The sequence below is a fragment of the Biomphalaria glabrata genome, chromosome 12 (genome assembly GCF_947242115.1).
Source record: "Biomphalaria glabrata chromosome 12, xgBioGlab47.1, whole genome shotgun sequence".
Taxonomy (NCBI): domain Eukaryota; kingdom Metazoa; phylum Mollusca; class Gastropoda; family Planorbidae; genus Biomphalaria; species Biomphalaria glabrata.
The window spans coordinates 23,699,530-23,718,089 of NC_074722.1; the positions used below are offsets into that span (position 1 = coordinate 23,699,530).

Sequence of the window (18,560 nt, forward strand, 5' to 3'; positions counted from 1 at the left end):
AGATTCACATCTAACTTCACATTCACTTTCACTTATCCCTTGATCGGCTGGACCTTTGGGGCACCACACAGGATATGTCAACCTTCATTTGCCTTTGATAAAATTTCATTCAGATATTCTTTCTGAAAATATTGAAATCTGCCTTTTTACCTGCCTGGTTGGACCAATGCTCTTTTTGACATTTTAAATATTGTTTATATTTGTTGAATATTATTATTGATCAATTCCAGCGAGAACAGTAGGAGAACAGTATTTCATAAGACTTCAAATGCCTTTTCATTTTTTTAAATTAATTTTATTCATTGAATTATAATGAAATTATTAGATACTTTATCAAGAATCAAAATAGTGTTCAACTTTTTTTGTTTCAAATGTAGATAAAGTGTATTACATAATGAAAAGAAACATCGAAACCTTACATCTGTTACCTTCATATTATAATCATTTAATGGCATTCACGAAGAAAGAATTTGGAATGACTTTTGAAATAAAACACATTTTGTAAATAAACAAAACACATTTTTTTATAAGTAATAGAGCAAGAACATCACAAGCAGCATGTCTGTGTGCGCATGAAAAATATTTGGAAAATTCCAAGAATATTAGAATCTGCAATACAGTAATAGAAAGTTCCATTACAGATGGTTCAAAGAGAAATGTTAACAGATTGTCATACAGTCACAAAGTCCCAAATGGCAATTGATGCAGTCAATGAATGGTTCATCGACAACTGGTTCCCCAGTGATTGACTCAAGACTCTCACGACAATTGACTCATTGCAAATAGGTTCACAGTAATATAGTAATATGTTAATAGTAATATTATAGTAATAATAATAGTAAAGTAGTAATATGTTGTTAATATTAGTATTTTTATTTTTTACACACCATTGGACTCAATTTGAGTTTGTTAATCTTATTAAAGTATGGGAACTTTGTAAGAGAAAAATAAGAAATATTAAATAAAGAAGAAATAAAGAAGATAATTTCTTATTTATAAGGCCAATAAATTAGTGTACGGCGATTATTCTACTCCTTTTACAATACCTCTATTCAAGTCAGAACTTCATGGAGCCAGGAACCTGCATGGACGCTGGTATCAAAAACAGCTTTAACGCTTTTCTTACAGTTGTTGTATATCACTAGTTTTTTCGTCCTCTGCGAAGAGTTGGTGATTGGTGAGTCAGTCTGTCAATGAAGACCTGATAAGTGTAACAAAGATTGTAGTAGATTTATACATTTGCATAACCAATTTTTTTTAGGTGGTAGTGGGGTGGGATGGGTTGAATAGAAATGTGTAAGAATAATTGGTTATTAAGAGCAAACCTGCAAACTCGGGATTCTTCTAGTCAAATAAAATAAAAAAAAACTGGTATTGACGTCACTTCAGGTTGTCGCCATTTGGAAAACTATATCTCTAGAAATTTGGACAGAACACGAACTTTCTTGATCTCAATATAACTATGGATCATTGGGATGGGTCGAAGAAATTATAAAACATTTGTATATTTATGTGTTGCAGAATAGAGCTCAAGATGAATGTGCACTTGAGTTATTTTAAATAAGATACACTGTCTGTCTCACAATGCGGCTAGTTCCTTAAAAAAAAAACATAACAAAAAAATAAGGGATTGGAAGAGAGTATGTGTGTGATAGAGAGTGTGTGTGTGAGTATATATGTGTGTGTGCCTCTGAGAGAGAGAGAGAGAGAGAGAGAGAGAGAGAGAGAGAGAGAGAGAGATAATGCAAGAGAGTGATAATAGCAGCTTTATGAGGCTTCAGGTTTTTCAAGAAAAGGGAGTGTGGGTGTTCCTATTCTCAACATCCTATTGAGTCATTAGACATGAAAAAACAAAAAAAAAAAAGCACTACGAGATATAAAATGAAACCAGAACTTGCATTCAGTTCTTTGTAAACCATTTAACCCAAATAAAGTTGCCATGAAAAAATACATCTGCAATTCCTCTAGGTGACAGAGCTGAATTACAGAGAGATGAGTTAATATGCGGTGAGTGCTGTTTGATTTAATGTTGCTTTTCAAAAATAAATAAAAAATTACATTTACAACTGCAAGGAAATGATTATTACAAATTTTATTGGAAGCACATATCGTGTGTTGAGTTGCACACTTTCACTTTGTTGGTGTAACTGATGAACTCGTGTCCAAAGTCACATTGAGAAATAACTGATGCACTTAATATTTTTGTTTTTACAGCCTATAATTTACTGACATTTTACACTAAATACATATGCAGCCTAATTTGTACAATTTATTATTTGTGTGTGTGTGTGTGTGTCACCCTTTTATTTTCCTCCTATGGGTCTGTTTGATACCAACAATATAAACTAATCTTTAAGTATTTACAGATATGGCTAAATATGTTGGGTGAACTCCTCGTTGCATATTTTCACCCTCAAGCATTCTCTGATCAAGTGATACTTCAAACAATTATTAATTGTACATAACAAAACATGAATAAAAAAAAAAACTCAATTAGACAATTAATTATTGGTAAATAATTATTTTGTTTGATATAGAATAAGGGAAATAACTTGTGCATTATCAATAGATATAAATTTAAGGGCGAGTTTTACCCCTTTAGATAGACAAAAGGGAAAAAAACGCTATTAGTTTTTTGTGGTCTGTCTGTCCGTCCGTCCCGTTGAAATCTCGTAAACAAGTAAAGATAGTGAAAATCCGACATCATTGAAAGTAACGACTACTTTTTTCTTTTCTGAAAGTGAATAATCTAATTTCTAAAATCAATCCTGCAAGCAGTTTTTTTCATAAAAATACACCATTTTTACAACTATTCACTATTGATAGCAACAAACACTGGAGTTTATTTAGTAAGGACAGAACAATATCTAAAAAAAATTATAGTTTTAGTTGGTTGTTGTTATTTTTTTTTTGGTCAAAATTTTTCTTTTTACAATTGTATTGCTAAGTTAAGTAAGTTCTGTTATAGGCCTACTAACTAATACGTTAAAAAAATGATTACTCTTATTTTTAAAGAGAAAAATAGGATAAGATAAGATAAGATAATTTTATTGATACAAATGGAAATTCAGTTTGACTTCAATTGACAATATCATCGTAACAACTGTACAATAACAGTATAGATGAAAAATTCGAACAACATTCACACACGAAAACATTCAAAACCAGCGCTTTATGAATTTGACTTTTATGTACTTGTCGATGACGACACTGATCTTGTAACACTCTGACCGAAAGTGGGATGAAGGAGTTTTTAAATCTTTCTGTTTTAGTCCTAATGGAAAGGAGACGACCACTTCGTTCAGATCTTATGTAACAGTGGTTTAATGGGTGCAGGTTGTCCTTAAGAATCGAGAGTGTTTTGGAAAGGCATCTTTCTTGAAAAAGCTCTTCAAGAGATGGTAGCTGTATTCAAGTGATATGTGATGCTTTTTTAATTAGTCTATTTAGTCTAAGTCTTTGTGCCAGTGAAGTATTACCATACCAGCAGGTGATGGCAAAGTTAATTAGACTGCTGATGGTTGCTGTATAAAAAAGTTAAATAATCTATTTAATATGCAAAGAGAAACATAATTTAAAACAACAATTAATAAGTAGTTTTTCATATTATCGCGTGAACTGCAGGGCTACACAGCAGGTGAAGAACATTTAACTTTTGACAAAGTTCACCACCATAGTTTGCTTAAAAAATTAAAATATTTCGGCATTAATGGTCCACTGCATCAGTGGATTAAAGACTTTCTGATAGGGAGAGAACAAACTGTAATAATAAATGGCTCTAAATCAACACCGATAACAGTAAACTCAGGTGTACCTCAAGGAACAGTCTTGGGTCCACTACTATTTTTAATTTACATAAATGATTTACCAAATTGCATTACTTCAGGAACAAAAGTCAGATTATTCGCAGACGATTGCATAATATATAGAACAATAAAAACAACACAAGACACAGATATTTTACAAAGAGAATTAGATGAATTACAGAAATGGGAATCAAATTGGAGCATGTCTTTCCACCCAGAAAAATGTCAGTTGTTAAGAGTAACAAAAAAACTAAAACAAATTAATTCCACTTATCTTATTCATGGCAAACCAGTTACACAGACTAAAAACGCAAAATACCTAGGTGTTATAATAAATGAAAAACTGTCATGGAATCCACATATTGATGAAACTACAAAAAAATCAAACAAAGCATTAGGATTTATTAAAAGAAATTTCTATAAATCAAATAAGAACATAAAACTAAAATGTTATTTAACCTTGGTTAGGCCAATAATAGAATATGCATCCTCTGTTTGGGACCCCTCAACTCAAGAAAACATTAAGAAACTAGAACAGACACAAAATAGAGCAGTGCGATTCATAACAAACGAATATTCACATTTGACTAGAGTAACACCTTTAGTAAAATCGCTAAATTTAGAAAGCCTTCAGGACAGAAGGCTCAAAAGTAAAGTAGCAATAATACATAAAACACTGAACCATAATCTTCAAATACAAAAACAAAATTTAATAAAATACTCTGAAAGACACAAAGATAAAGGCACATTCCTCGTCCCATATGCTAGGACAAATTTGTACAAATACTCCTTCTTCCCTAGTGCTATTAGAGCATGGAATGGGTTGCCTGGGCTAGCCAGGAGAACCGGTGACTTGGCAGAGTTTAAGTCATTGGTTAATATGCATGACTAAATGCATGACGCGTAGGACGTAATCATCTTCTTTTTTGAAGTAACGTCTGTATTATATAAGATAAGATAACTAAAGGCTAAAGGAATTTTTTTTTTTTTTTACAGAAATGTTTTTTCTTGAGGTCTTCAATAAGAGATTTACCATTTACAAAACAATTAGATCAATTAGATATTCATTATAAGACATCAGTTAGGCCAGGTTCACATTTAACTTCACATTCACTTTCACCTATCCCTTGGTCTGCTGGACCATTGAGGCACCACACAAGATCTGTCAACCTTCTTTTTCCATTTTTCTCTGTCATTTCCTTTGATAGAATTTCATTCTGACATTCTTTCTGAAAATATTAAAACCTGCCTTTTTACCTGCCTGGTTGGACCACTTCAGGGGCCGATTTTGAGTTGGTGTTTCCATACAAACTGTCTTTGTAACCTTGCTTTTTTTTTAAAGGATTTTTAAAAATATATTTATTTTTCATATTAAGATTTCCTCTTGTTCATATTTTTTAATCTACATTTTTATTATAAAATCTCTTTTAGCAATACATTCTATACCAAAGGTTCTCAAACTTTTTCATTTCAAAGACTCCTTTACAAGCTATTCGACATCAGACCTCCAGCACAGCCTAATTTGTCTGTCTCAAGTCGCTGGCATAGTCAAATTCTAAGCAACCGTGTGTGCTTTTTTTTCTCTGCGCTATACTCAATGTAATTATATATGAAGCCTTTTTCATTCACTGTTGTCGCATCGCTAATAATTTTAATCTGATTTGCATACTATCACTGTGTGTGTGTGTGTGTGCTTTCAATAAATCAACGAGTTTGTCTTTTAGCTCATTATGATTTGTTGCAAGACAACGCTTCAGTTGAGCAGCTCTTCAACTTTCATCTGACACAAATTGACACATTGTGGTTGATCACTGTTGTCTCTGAAAGGTGTAAATCCACATTATAAATATTAAGGAGCACATTTATTAAATTTCGCCTTACGTGGTGAAACCTCTCTTGGTTCATTGCAACTGTTTACATCACACTCTAGCTTTCCTTCAGATATTCTTCAACTATTTATCCATAATCTAACGGGTTAGTTGTGCATTCGAAGAACTATTTCATAAAGACGAATCACATGTTTACATTATTCATTAATCATTACAATGTGCACGATTACTATTTAGGGAATATATAGATCAGTGGTTCCCAAACTTTTTTGTCTCGTAGACCCCTTGCCATGTTTTCTGGTTTTCGGTAGACCCCCTGCTTAACTTATACTGCATTTTTGCACATTCATAAACTAATTTTTTAAACTAATTTCTAACTGCAGTGAGTCAAAGAGTGAAAAGTAATGTAAAGCTACATCATAAGTTAGAGAGATCTATCTTTTTTTACAGATATAATTCAAATTTAAACCTATTAAAATAACAATTAATATGTATTGCTTGAATCACCATGCACATTGGAAATGTTTTTTTTTTTTTTGCATGTTCATCATCCGTTTCTACAGATATTGTTTCATAAAAGTTTTCGCAAAGAGTTTCTCGTGTATTTCTTGATCTTTCATGTTTGCCTCAAATATTGGGCGTGCGAAACTGTTTTCACTAACAGGAGAAGGGGGCAAAGGTGAGTTACTGGCGCCTAAACCAGTAAGCTTCGGGCAGGAGGGACTCATTAGCCTTGGTTTGCAGCCCACATAGCCGAAAGAAAATAGAATTCAAACCTCTGCTACTCTGCAGCTATACACCCAAACATGGGAAAGGTTTCCTGGGTCAGCCCTGGGGAAAAATATGGATCTGAAGACCATTAGGCAGTTTGCAGCTTTACTGCTCATCCCACCGATGTACCCTTGAACTGTATGTTACTAAAAGAAATTCGTTTCATAATATCTGATGAAGGTTTGTGTAAAACAGTTTTTAAAACTACTTCAAGGGCTGGTAAAATCAATGTTATATCTATAATGTTTTTTCCGTATTTGGCTTTAGGTAAAGAGATCTTCTAAGACGCTCACAAACCACCATCTTTTCTATATGATGTTGAAGAAAGATTTTATGGGTCTATTCGGAACTTTATCTTTGAGTTTTCGAATTTTTTTTTCACTTTTATCTTTTTATCAGGGTGGAATCGTCTCAAATAACGCTTCAGTGTATATGGTTTCATATAATCATAAACAGGCACTTAACAATGGCTTATTTGACAAGGAAATAAATAATCAACGCTGTAAAATCAAGATTTCTTTTTTGTTAAACATTACTTACATGTAGACAAAATTAACTATTTAGATTAGTATTGACATTAAATACAACTATTTTACTTTTGAATAAAGGTATAAATATTTATAACAAAGGTGTAAATATTTATAATTAAGGTACAAATTATTTATTAGTGTTTGAAATAGTTACATTAATGGGGTGTGAAAATTAAAGTCATAGACCCCCATGGACACCTCATAGACCCCCAATTTACTTTTTCACTTTCGTAGACCCCTTGGAAGTCTTCGTAGACGCCTGGGGGTCTATATAGACCACTTTGGGAATCACTGATATAGATATATATTACCGTTTCTCTATTTCGTTTGATAAGCTTGACATTATAATTAAAATGTAACTTGTATTAAGCCCTAACTTCAATATACTTTGACACCTCCAGAGCTGGAATCATTTTAAAAAGGCTTAAAGAAACAAGTTTCCGGCTATTGACATTTATTCTAGTTAGTACCAATGTCTGCAACCTTCTCTTTGAGATTTGGAAAGACATTTCTTTTCAATTCTTTTATTTTCTTCTTTCTTTCCTTCCCTTAACTCTACGGTTTGTACCAATAAAAAGTTGTCAGAAATTTAAAACTAATATAAACATTGGATATCATTCATAAATGAATTTAAAAACTAAACCTACTAGTGTTAGGTAGTCGCATTGTTTTAAAATACAAATATAGTCACCACACTTTAGTATGGCTCTGAGACCTGGGTGCTCTATCGAAGACATTTAAGGGCTCCTCGAACGCTTCGATCAAATGTGCCTTTGCACCATGATGGGCACGCGCTGGCAAGACATTACAAATAACTATGTTCTGATGGAGGCCGGTGTGGACAATATAGAAGCACTAATTACCATTCGTTAGCTGGCTGGGCCGGACACTTATCCCGCATTTTCTTTGACGAGCTTAAAGGAAGGCGGAATAACAGAAGTGACCCCCGTACGCGCTATGAAGATCAACGCGAGCGCCATTTTGCCCTCACTGGCATAGAAGAAAATAGCTGGCAGCAGATGGTCTCTGAAAAGACAGTTGAGGAGCTCTCACAAAGGTTGCGGAACAAACATTTGTGAACTTAAGAAAAGCCATTATTGAAGACAAGCGCAGAAGACGGAAAGAAAACTTAAAAAGACCGCCAGCAGACAACGCATTATCTGCACGATATGAAGGAAAATATGCAGGTCGAAATTGGGTTTGGGTAGTCAAGTGAAACACTGCACTCATCCTTAATCTTGGGATTCAATATGTAACTGATCATGTGCAACATGACTGAAACTGCCGACATGATTGTATAAAATGTCTAGATTCTAGATTACTAACCTTGCTTTCTGATATCACTAGCCACCTTACAGTAGTTTAGAACACAATGATAGTCTGTCTTGAATGAACATCTAAGACTTTCTAGTCAAACTATCAATTGAAGAGTAATGTGTTGGTATAGAAAACCCACTTTAAGACCTGAAAGGTCCTTGTTACTTGATGACCTACTTGTAGATTAGTTATGTAAGCATAAAATTATAATGTCTCAACAAATGTGCACTAGTGTCAACAAGGATATACTTTTGCGTTCCTACTACTGACGTCAATATTACGTTATATGTTATCTCGTGATGCAATCAACGATTAGAAACTACTCTCTAATCTTGTGTACCTTTTACTTTTCTTTCCACTGGGATTATAAATGTTGGTAAAACGGAAGTAGGAAAATGACTTCGGGCGGGGGGGGGGGGGAGGTGAAGCATGCACCTTTGGTGACTTAAACTAATGACCACGAAACAAATAAGGCAAAACAGAGCTGAAACAAAATGACCGGAAAAGGAGACATTTAAATCTCAAATTCATCTTGAGCGCACTGGAACGACTTGTATTGCGTTAAAAATGCATTTATCTCTTGTGTCTCTTTGTTGTGTAAGACATATTAATGCAGCCATTTCCTTATTTCTGATTGCATTACAACCATCTCTTTCACAAGTCTTATTATAGGGAGCAAAAAGGCAAGAGCATCTTAACGAACACATTTAATTTGTTGTAATTATACTTTTTGTCTGTTTCTTTTCTTTGTTCGATCACTGGATAATAAACTTATTTGACTTACACAGTGCATACATTCAATTAGGTGCAAGAAGTGACCAGACTTATATCAAACATTTGTTTCGGTAAGTTCTGATGTACAAAAAGGTGTTATGGTAAGTTAATTATATAAATACATTTTAACTTACACAGTTTACATTATTTAACATGCAAATGTTGAAATAATTTTAAATGCATATTTGATAAAGAAATTTGATTACTTTAATCGATTGACTTTGATTATTATTTGTTTAATCAACAATGTTAGAAATGTATTAATCTTATTGTGACAAAAACTGAACACGAATAATCGACGTCCTGCTTATAAGATTCAGGTCAATTATTTGATTGATCAATACACATATGACACAGATAAAGAGCATGCCGATGTGTTAAGCAGCCTGGAGACCCACTGACTCCCACTTCAGCAAGAATTTCTTTCTGGGTGTGCTCCCTTAGCCTTTGATCAGCCAAGATCATGTGTGAGGCAGCAGTTGTTTTACAAAATACAAAGGCTAATTCAAAATAAGAAGATGATCACATGCTACACTTCTCCCATTTCTATCTAGTCATGCATGTTAATCTGCCAAGTCGTTGGTGTTCCTGGTTGGCTCAGATAACCCATTCCATGCTCTAATGACACCAGTAAAGAAAAAGTATTTGTAAAAATTTGTCCTAGCATATGGAATAAGAAATCTGCTTTTATCTTTGTGACTTCCTGAGTATTTTTATTAGGTTTTGCTTTTGTATTTGAAGATTATGGTTCAGTATTTTGTGTACCAATTACTACTTTACTTTTACTTTTCAGTCTTTTATCATGAAAGATCTCTAAATGTAATGATTTTACTAAAGGTGTTACTCTTAACTCTAATCGAATATGAACATTTGTTTGTCACGAATCTCACTGCTCTATTTTCTGTCAGCTCAAATTTCTTAATGTTTTCTAGAGTTGAGGGGGTCCCAAACATAGGATGCATATTTTATTATTGACCTAATCAAGTTTACAAAACATGTACGTTTTATATTCTTATTTCATTTGAAAAAAAATTATTTCAATAAACCCTAGTGCTATGTTTGAATTTTAGCGGCCCCCAAAAGGGGAAAAGACGCTATTAGTTTTGTGTGGCCTGTCTGTCCGTCTGTCCGTCCGTCCCGTTTAGATCTCAGAAACTAGAAGAGAAAATGAAAATCGAACACCATGATATTTTAGATCGTTCAAAATTCTGATGCAACGGCTACTTTTTTTCTGTTCCGAAAGTGAACCATCTAATTTGTTTTAATTATCTATGCAAGCAAATTTTTCAGAAAAAAAAAAACAAAAAAACTTTTCAATGAAAAATTTCCGTGGAGGTAAGTCTTTTAAAAGGTACAGACTTCTTCATTGATAAATCAAGCTTCATTCGCGCATTGGTAAAAAAATGCATCTAAGGTCACAATGGAAAAAGTATTGTTGCAACTCTCGGCTAGGCACTCAACGAATAGGCATGCAACTCAACACAGTTTAAAAGGAAATAAATACAGGTGTTTATTCACTAGGGTAAACACATAACATCCTTCAGCTTCCTCAGAGTCTTACTACTAAGTATACCAGTCCTTTGCTACTTAACCAGAATGTGGACCAACGATAGCCTTCCCCGCTTCGCTCCAGGTCCCTACTACAGCCTTCAGGCTGCACAAAAGTTGGCCTCTTAGTTTCCCAAACATTCAGACTCTTCACAATCCCTGATGCACTGTTCTTCTCTCTCTTCTATTATCTTCCTGTTTACGTTCATTAGTGCGCTAGTGCGCACCTCAAGCACTGGTGCAGGGAAGAGTTACAACAGTATCAATGGATCATTATAAAATAGATTTTCCATTTATTAACTAACTGATGGAATAGAATACTGATTAAAATGTTGTTTTTAAAAATAATTTTAATTGGAACTTTGTTTTAGTTGAAATTTAAAAATAAAAAAAACTACTTTTATATCGCGTAGTTTTGACATATCTTTATGATACACTGAACAACAATCTACATTAGACACCACAGATGCCAGATCTAGATCTAGATTTAGATTTAAACGTATTAAACAATTTGAACAAAATTGAATCTATAAATTATTAAGGAAATAGTTTATCTACTTACAGTTTAGGGGTGCAGATTTATTTATTATGTAAACAGTAGTATCACATTGAGAAGTGAATGTGATGCGAACAGCATAGTGCATTATTATCCAGTAGTAGGCCTAGTTACTAGATTTACATCTAATCCTGATATTGGCCTAACTCTAGGCCTAGTAATTTTAAGATTTAAAGTTATAAGAACACTATTTTAGATCTAGGTTATATATCTAGATTCTAGGTCTAGTCTACATTCTAGTCTAGATTCTAGATATAGCCTGGAACTGGATTCTAGATTTAGTTCTAGATTTTATCAAGACTCTAGACCTATTCTAGATTCGAGATCTATTCCTAGTCTAGATTCGAGATCTAGACCTAGTCTAGATTCGAGATCTAGACCTAGTCTAGATTCGAAGTCTAGATATATTCTAGAACAATTCTCGATCTAGATTGTAAATATATTCTATATTCTAGAGCTATAGTCCAGACCGATAAAGTAGCTAGAGCGATTATGATCAGGATTAGTAGGCCTACTAGTGGGTAATAGTGCACTATGCTGTTCGCATGGGAAACCGGTTACATTTGCGGACTAATTTTTTTAACATTTCCTAGCCCGTCTACTCCAATATATTAATCGACATTGTTGGGGAGAGGTACGTATCTGAGAGTGTAGCGTGCAAAGGGTGCGGTCGCACCGTGTCAAACTGTTTGGGGATGACAACCAAGTTGAAAAATTATATCTTGGCAAAAGCAGACACATTGGAAAAGATAATTATATTAAAATCTCTAGATATATGCACAAACACGCCTAGACACGTCTAGATGGTAGTTTAAGTTTAAATGTCAAAGCACAACGTTATAGCACTTCTGTCTCAAAGTATGGCAAAAGAAACCTGTTCATTTGATGTTAAGTCTGTGTTTAATTTTAATTAAGTATCATTGTAAATTTTGCAATAATATTTGAATAAATGTCATAAACAGTTGGATTTTATAATAGAATTGACACTCATTTTACATTTGAGTAAAAATCAATAATAGTAAGTAATCAGCTTACTGTATTTGTTCAACAAAAAGAACTAACTAGCAATGGTGTTTATTGGAAAATATTTGAAGAAAGTTGATGGGAAGGGATGACACCCTGAGTTACCGCACCAGGTGCCACCGACACTGTCTGAGAGGTTTCCATTCTGTTTTTAGGTAATCAGTTGGATCTCTGCTCTCCTTATTCCAGAAAAGTTAGAAGAGTCTTATCATAAACAAAGTGTTGTCCTATTTGCTTTTATGTGAAAAAAAAAACGCCAAATGATTTTTTTACAATTTTATTAATTTAAACGATTAAAACAAAACTATAGCTTAAATATTTCTGGTCCATTGGTCCGTTGCTGACTTCGATGAGGGCCGTCTCTGAGTTTGTGTTAAAACTCAAACTCTCTTTGTAATCTTGTTTTAAAATAATTTCGCATATATGGAGATTTCATGATACATTTTCATTTATTTAAACAACTAGGTATTTGGAGCTGTTTCAGAACCTGAATCCTAGATAAACTTCTATCCCAAGATAACAATCTTCATCTACTCATGTTAAGAGTAGCTTCCAGCAGTGCAACACATAAGTCTCTTTTCTTGTGGTTTTGGCGCATTTCAATCTTGACCGACACGTAGGCCTACTTCTATAGAAGGCAGGCCGTAAATTGAAAACTCTATAGATTATTTCATCGATAATACTTACTATCTAAATGTAAATGTATTTTAAAGCTAGAGTTATTAGGTGAGATAAAATTAAGTGAGTTGAAGTTATCTGAGATGGAATTAGGTGAATATAAGCTGTATTGTTAGGGAGAGAGAGAACTGTAATTTAAAACAAAGTCCGTGTTTTTCTTTGGAAGAAACCTTAGTCTCAAACGTGGGTGAACCTGATATATAATAGATTGTGAAAGCGATTGTTCATATCTAAATGTTTCCTGACATTTTATCACTAAACCAAACTGTATGGACTCAGTGAACTAAAAATACAAAGTCCCCTTCCCCCCCCCCCAACACTCTCACATCAAACACTACCTTTAAATCCGGTGCACAGTGCAACGCACGTCTCATCTGCAACGCTTGACTAGATTAAGGCTGGAAAATGAGTCCTTGCTATTTTTACAAACCAATGGGGACAGGTACAAGTGAATACACAACTCCATTTCCGGATGTCAAAGTGTGACTATATAAACTTGAAAAGAATACTGTTATAAAAACATGTCAACTTTATCAACAATTTTTTTTTTCTGTTTCCTCATTTAGGTGTTGATAGTTATATGGAGAGATACTTCACTGGTTTTAAATCATTGCAAGAAAATCAAAGTTCACTTTAAAATACTTGATCAATCAAGAGTGTACTTAAGCTAATCGGACTTTGTGTGTTTATACAAAGTGTTATAATACCAAACAAAACATTAAAATAATAAAGATAGTCTTTAAGAAATGAATCTCAAAAGATTAGAGAGCTCTACAGCTGCGCTTGTGCTCATCGTGTCCTTTCTACCATGTTCACTTTGTCAGCCCTTCGTCATCGGAGGCAGCATCAACACACCTGAGGAATACTTAAAAAAACTGTTACCGTCTGTCTACAACATGAAACTGATTGATATCATCACCTGGAGTATGGTGCAGGAGGACAAGGCACGTGATCAGGATCACACGATAAAACATTCGAGTCAGTCCAATCATAAATTGTCGTTACAAAGCGATCATCAGAATGACATCTTGGAGGAAGATTCAGCGACATCTGAACACAATAACACTATATTGAATAGGAAGAAACATCATAGAACTCCTTTGAGGGATTCTCAGATTTCTAGAATATCTAATACATGCAAGTTTCATAATGGGCTTAAAACTTCTGTAGAAAAACTTAATCCTCATATTGATGTCACTGACACTTTCATGTACAGTCTTGAAGACAGCGCCACTCTCCAAACCAATAAACCCGAGGAATGTTTCAATAGAAGGACGACATCCAAACACATCATTGAACGATGTAACTCCGCTATCACTCAAAGAGATCTTGGTTCTGAGTTTTTTCCCAGGTAAGAAATTTCATGTTTCTGAATAGTTCAATTACACTAATGTAAGGAAATGAAAAATTTTCCTTCATTTATAATATTTTGAGATCTACTATATATTTGTAATTTACTACTGACTCAGTAATTGATCAAGATATCTCTTAAACCGTCGTACAGATTTACATGAAACTTCGTACACATGTTCCTCCTATCTCCTAGACGCTCACATAGAAAGGTTTATGACAGATTCGCAACCTGAGGGCTGCTATTCGTGAAAAACCGCAAGCTTTCTATCAAACCTTTGTATGTTATTTTCGATGTTTCCCCAAAAGGCCGCAGTCTAGCAGTCTAATTAGAAAGCATAAATGAAAATATGTCACGAATTTCGTATTTTTAAAGATTCCCCCCCTCCCTAAGTCTACTTATTTTTTATATCCCTTACATCATTTCCACTTCCTTTTATTCGTGGTCTAAAGTAAAAAACAAATCAATCCTAAGAGCATTATTTAATAAGATAGAACGAGAGCCTTTTTCTTTTTCTTTTGAAAGAGAGAGAGAGAGAGAGAGAGAGAGAGAGTGAGAGAGAGAGAGCAAATAGAATAGAAAAAGAATAATGTAGATCTATTGTCATTTCTCTACATTTAAAAGAGATAAATTATTACAATAAATAAAACCAAATAGATATTCTTTTCTTTTAATTTAGACAACAAAATGCAACAATAAATGTAGAAAGAGGAACGAACATGTCGCGTTCAATTGGGTCCTTAAAAATGTTTTTTTTTTCTTCTCTAGATTTGAAACTGATGGTATGAAGAAATGTATGCGGTGTCTAATACCGTACATTGCTTGCATTACGATTAAAGGTTGCAAAAAAATAAAAAATAAAAATAAAACTGGAGGGTCAAAATATAGTTTGAATTGAGAAACGGAGGAATAGTCATAGAGTATACAGAGGACTAACTTTTTTTATTTAGGCCCGATGGGAAACAGAAGGCGGATTAAAGAAAGTGTTACTATAATAACGTATATATTTGTCGGGGGGCACATTATGAAGCGAATCTTTCCAAAGTAAGTTAAGTCAAAAGAATATGTAGGAGAAATTACAAAGCGCAGATAAAAAATGACAAACAAAATGGGGGTTTCTAGAGAGCGAAAGAAAGAGAAAGAAGGAAAGAGAGAGCGGGTCGTGACATTGTAACAGTTACACTAATTCACGGGCTAATAAAGTATGTTAGGTTGATCATTAAAATGTACCTTATTTATTACTATTAAAAAAATATATACATAAAATTAAGCAGGTGTTCTGCACCCCCCCCCCAAAAAAAAAAAAAACAACAACAATATAAAGCTTGGTAAAAAATCAAAGGGCGTAGTCGGTGTGTACTGCTAGTTATTTTTTTTTTGTACGAAAACACAATGCCTTGAAACTTTCCGCACAGTCAGCAGAACATGTTGTATTATGACTGAAGAACGTCATAGCTTTCTTTATTCTAAGGTGAGTTTGTATTGTCACAAGTCCTCTGGCTGGCAAAAAGGAGAAACTCCCTAATACTGTGAATAGAAGAAAGCTGAGCTGGTTTGGTCATAGTGTATGACATGTCAAAATTCATCTTTCAAAGTACCGTGCAGGGGGGACCAAGAAAGGGTGATATAAAGAAACATTTACTGGGCTACTTAAAATAATCGGCTGACCTCTCTCTTGATATACCGCTAAGAACAGGGAAGAGTGTAAAGACAGTCAAGATGACAGGGAAGAGTGTAAAGACAGTCAAGATGACCAGGAAGAGTGTAAAGACAGTCAAGATGACCAGTATGAACGTGACGACCGTCAAGACTACCAGGAACATTACAACGAATATAAAGAGGAAAAATGGAAATAATAATTATATTATCAGCTTGAAAGCAGAATTCTGTATTTCTTAGTTTTAGATAACTTAAATATAGTTTGTATTTAAAATTGACAATTTGTTTTAGCTATCTTTATTGTTAATCTTATGGAGTGCCATATATTTTTAAACTATTGTTTCATTTGATAATATTCTAATTATTACTTATTCAATAAACTTTGCAATCAAATTGTTTTGTTAATATGCTTTTACATAGAAACCTAACTTTAAAAAAAACTAACTCATGCAATGAACAATTTTATTCTCATGAAATTCATGGGATCCTTTTATGTTTATTGATTTGTAATTATTAGAGGCCACCGTAAAAGGAAATTACGGCTATTAGGTTTGTGCAAAATGTCCGTCTGTCCTTCAGTCACACTCAGATCTCGAAAATGAGAAGAGAAATGAAAAATATTATTTCACCATGTGATGCGGCTTGAAAAGTTTAGTTGCAACGACTACTTTTGGTTTTCTAAAAGCAAACCGTTTAGTTTATAAAATTTATTATGCAAGCGATTTTTTCATAAAAATACACCAATTCTAAAACAATTACGTAAATGTAAGGGAGGCAATGTTAGAATATGCTAACAAAGATGGACAAATTTAGTGTATTTTCAGTGTCACTAAGTAAAATATATTTTAAAATGTACAGGAAATGTTTACAACAAATATAAATATTAGTTAAAGGTGTTTTTTCTGGTCAACTAGTTGCTAAAATTAAAAGAAAACATTTATGTTTGTTTATAAAGGCTAAGAATGCACTTTGTATGTAAATATCACACACATTTTTTAAAATGAACTTACTTATTATGCAGCGATTTACTTTGATCCATTTGTGAGCGTTCGATTTCCACAAACACATCGTTACTCAAATAAATGTAGAGACATTCGACCATACATTTTTTTTTTGTTAATATAGTCAATAGTATTATAGTGAGTTTATGATAAATATGATTTTTTTCCCCAGATATCTACGTAGCAAGGGCTGTATTCAGGGCGCCCCAAGTTATTGTCACACGAGGACCCAAAATGCAAGAGTGTATAAACTAGTCAGCTGTACTAACCACCGTCCAGATCTGATCAAAGTCTCAAGACGTGTGCATACTGGATGCATTTGTAACAATACTGATTAAACTTTTCTTTTCGTTACTGTCAAGTTAAGCACAGATGGTTCTTTATTTTGACTGAGTGTGTTTCAGTTATAATAATAAATCCCAACGGTTCCGTGTCCTCATATAATTTGACGTCAAATTAAAAAAAAACACAAAACAAAACAAGGAATAGAAATTCCGACAACTGGAAGCAATTAATCCAATGAGAAAAACTTCACAAATCCTAATTGCAACAAAGTATTACAATAAATGTTTTTGTTTAGTTAAAACAATAATATAAGTTAAATGCACCAGCGTCCTTCTTTGTACAAACAAAACAAATAAAGACCTATATCCCGCACGAGTCTTTTCAAATCGTATTTAATAAATAAACTAGATAAAGTCAACTCCAGGTCAGGATGTGACGTCATAAAAATAAAGAACTTTTTTTTTATATAGATCATAATGGCATAAGTTTGTAGTAAATTAATTTCGAAATGGAAATTTCCATTTCCCATTCATTTGCATGAATTCTAGGACACATCTTTTGTGTTCTTTTATTAAAACTATAGCTGTGGTTGGCTAGTTTCTCTTCTGCTTATGCCAGGTTTTGTAACGCTCACCCATTAGAGTAGAGAACATGTATGTTTGTAAACCTTTTCAAACACATTCTTTTGAATTGCCTCAAACATTGAATTGGAAGTGAAGATTTATTTCATGTATGCCTGAACTAATTATTTGACTTTGAATACCTGAAACTTAATTTTCTTGTGCTAGCAATATTTGGAATAAAAACTTAATGAGCCAAAATCACAGTAAATTGTTTTAAATGCTTACGTTAATCACAATTATTGGTTCTTTTGTTTACGCTTTAATATTTTACACTCAGTTTACGTTCAGTAAGCAAGAGATAAAAATAAGAGAAAGCGGTATTGGGAAATGAGTGGGACAAATAAAAGAACAAAGGAAGCAGAGTCAGAAGATGAGACACGGAAGAGACATAACTCAACCAATTTTAAAACTATTTGATAGTCACTACATTTAATGAACAGCCAGTCTAAATAATACTTACCAATACTAATAAAATCTGATCATGAATGAATAAAATATAAAGACGAATTTATTTTCTAAATAAAATCTTAATTTTCACTTATTATCCTTATCCCCACCCAGACGGCCTAGACTGGGGCCCCAAGCAATCCGTTTCGCATAGGGCCCCGCAATTGTTAAGGCCGATCCTGTGTGAAAGAAATTCTTTAGAAACGTAAAATGTTCACAAATAGAAGAATGCTTTTAAATACGTAGTTTATTAATATATATATAGATAGATATATAATATATCATTCATTTTGAACCATAGAATATGCTATTTCTGGAGATACGACATTAGACATTCCTCTCAGAGCAGCAAAGGGGTTTTA

The 18,560-nt window shown here is 33.5% G+C and overlaps 1 protein-coding gene across 3 annotated transcripts; it reads left to right on the forward strand.

Moving 5' to 3' along the window:
* Positions 1–1,865: 1,865 nt before the first annotated feature.
* On the forward strand, positions 1,866–17,949 carry LOC106070480 (uncharacterized). 3 transcript variants are annotated; one of them, XM_013230399.2, is made up of 3 exons: positions 1,866–2,007; positions 13,399–14,183; positions 17,016–17,949. In XM_013230399.2, exons 2-3 carry the CDS (start codon positions 13,579–13,581, stop codon positions 17,179–17,181), a joined length of 771 nt encoding a protein of 256 aa, XP_013085853.2. In that variant the 5' UTR covers positions 1,866–2,007; positions 13,399–13,578; the 3' UTR covers positions 17,182–17,949. The 3 variants fall into 3 exon arrangements, with proteins under 3 accessions (XP_013085853.2, XP_013085852.2, XP_013085854.2); XM_013230398.2 differs by lacking the exon at positions 1,866–2,007 and adding an exon at positions 8,841–9,128; XM_013230400.2 differs by lacking the exon at positions 1,866–2,007 and adding an exon at positions 8,841–9,098.
* Positions 17,950–18,560: the final 611 nt, after the last annotated feature.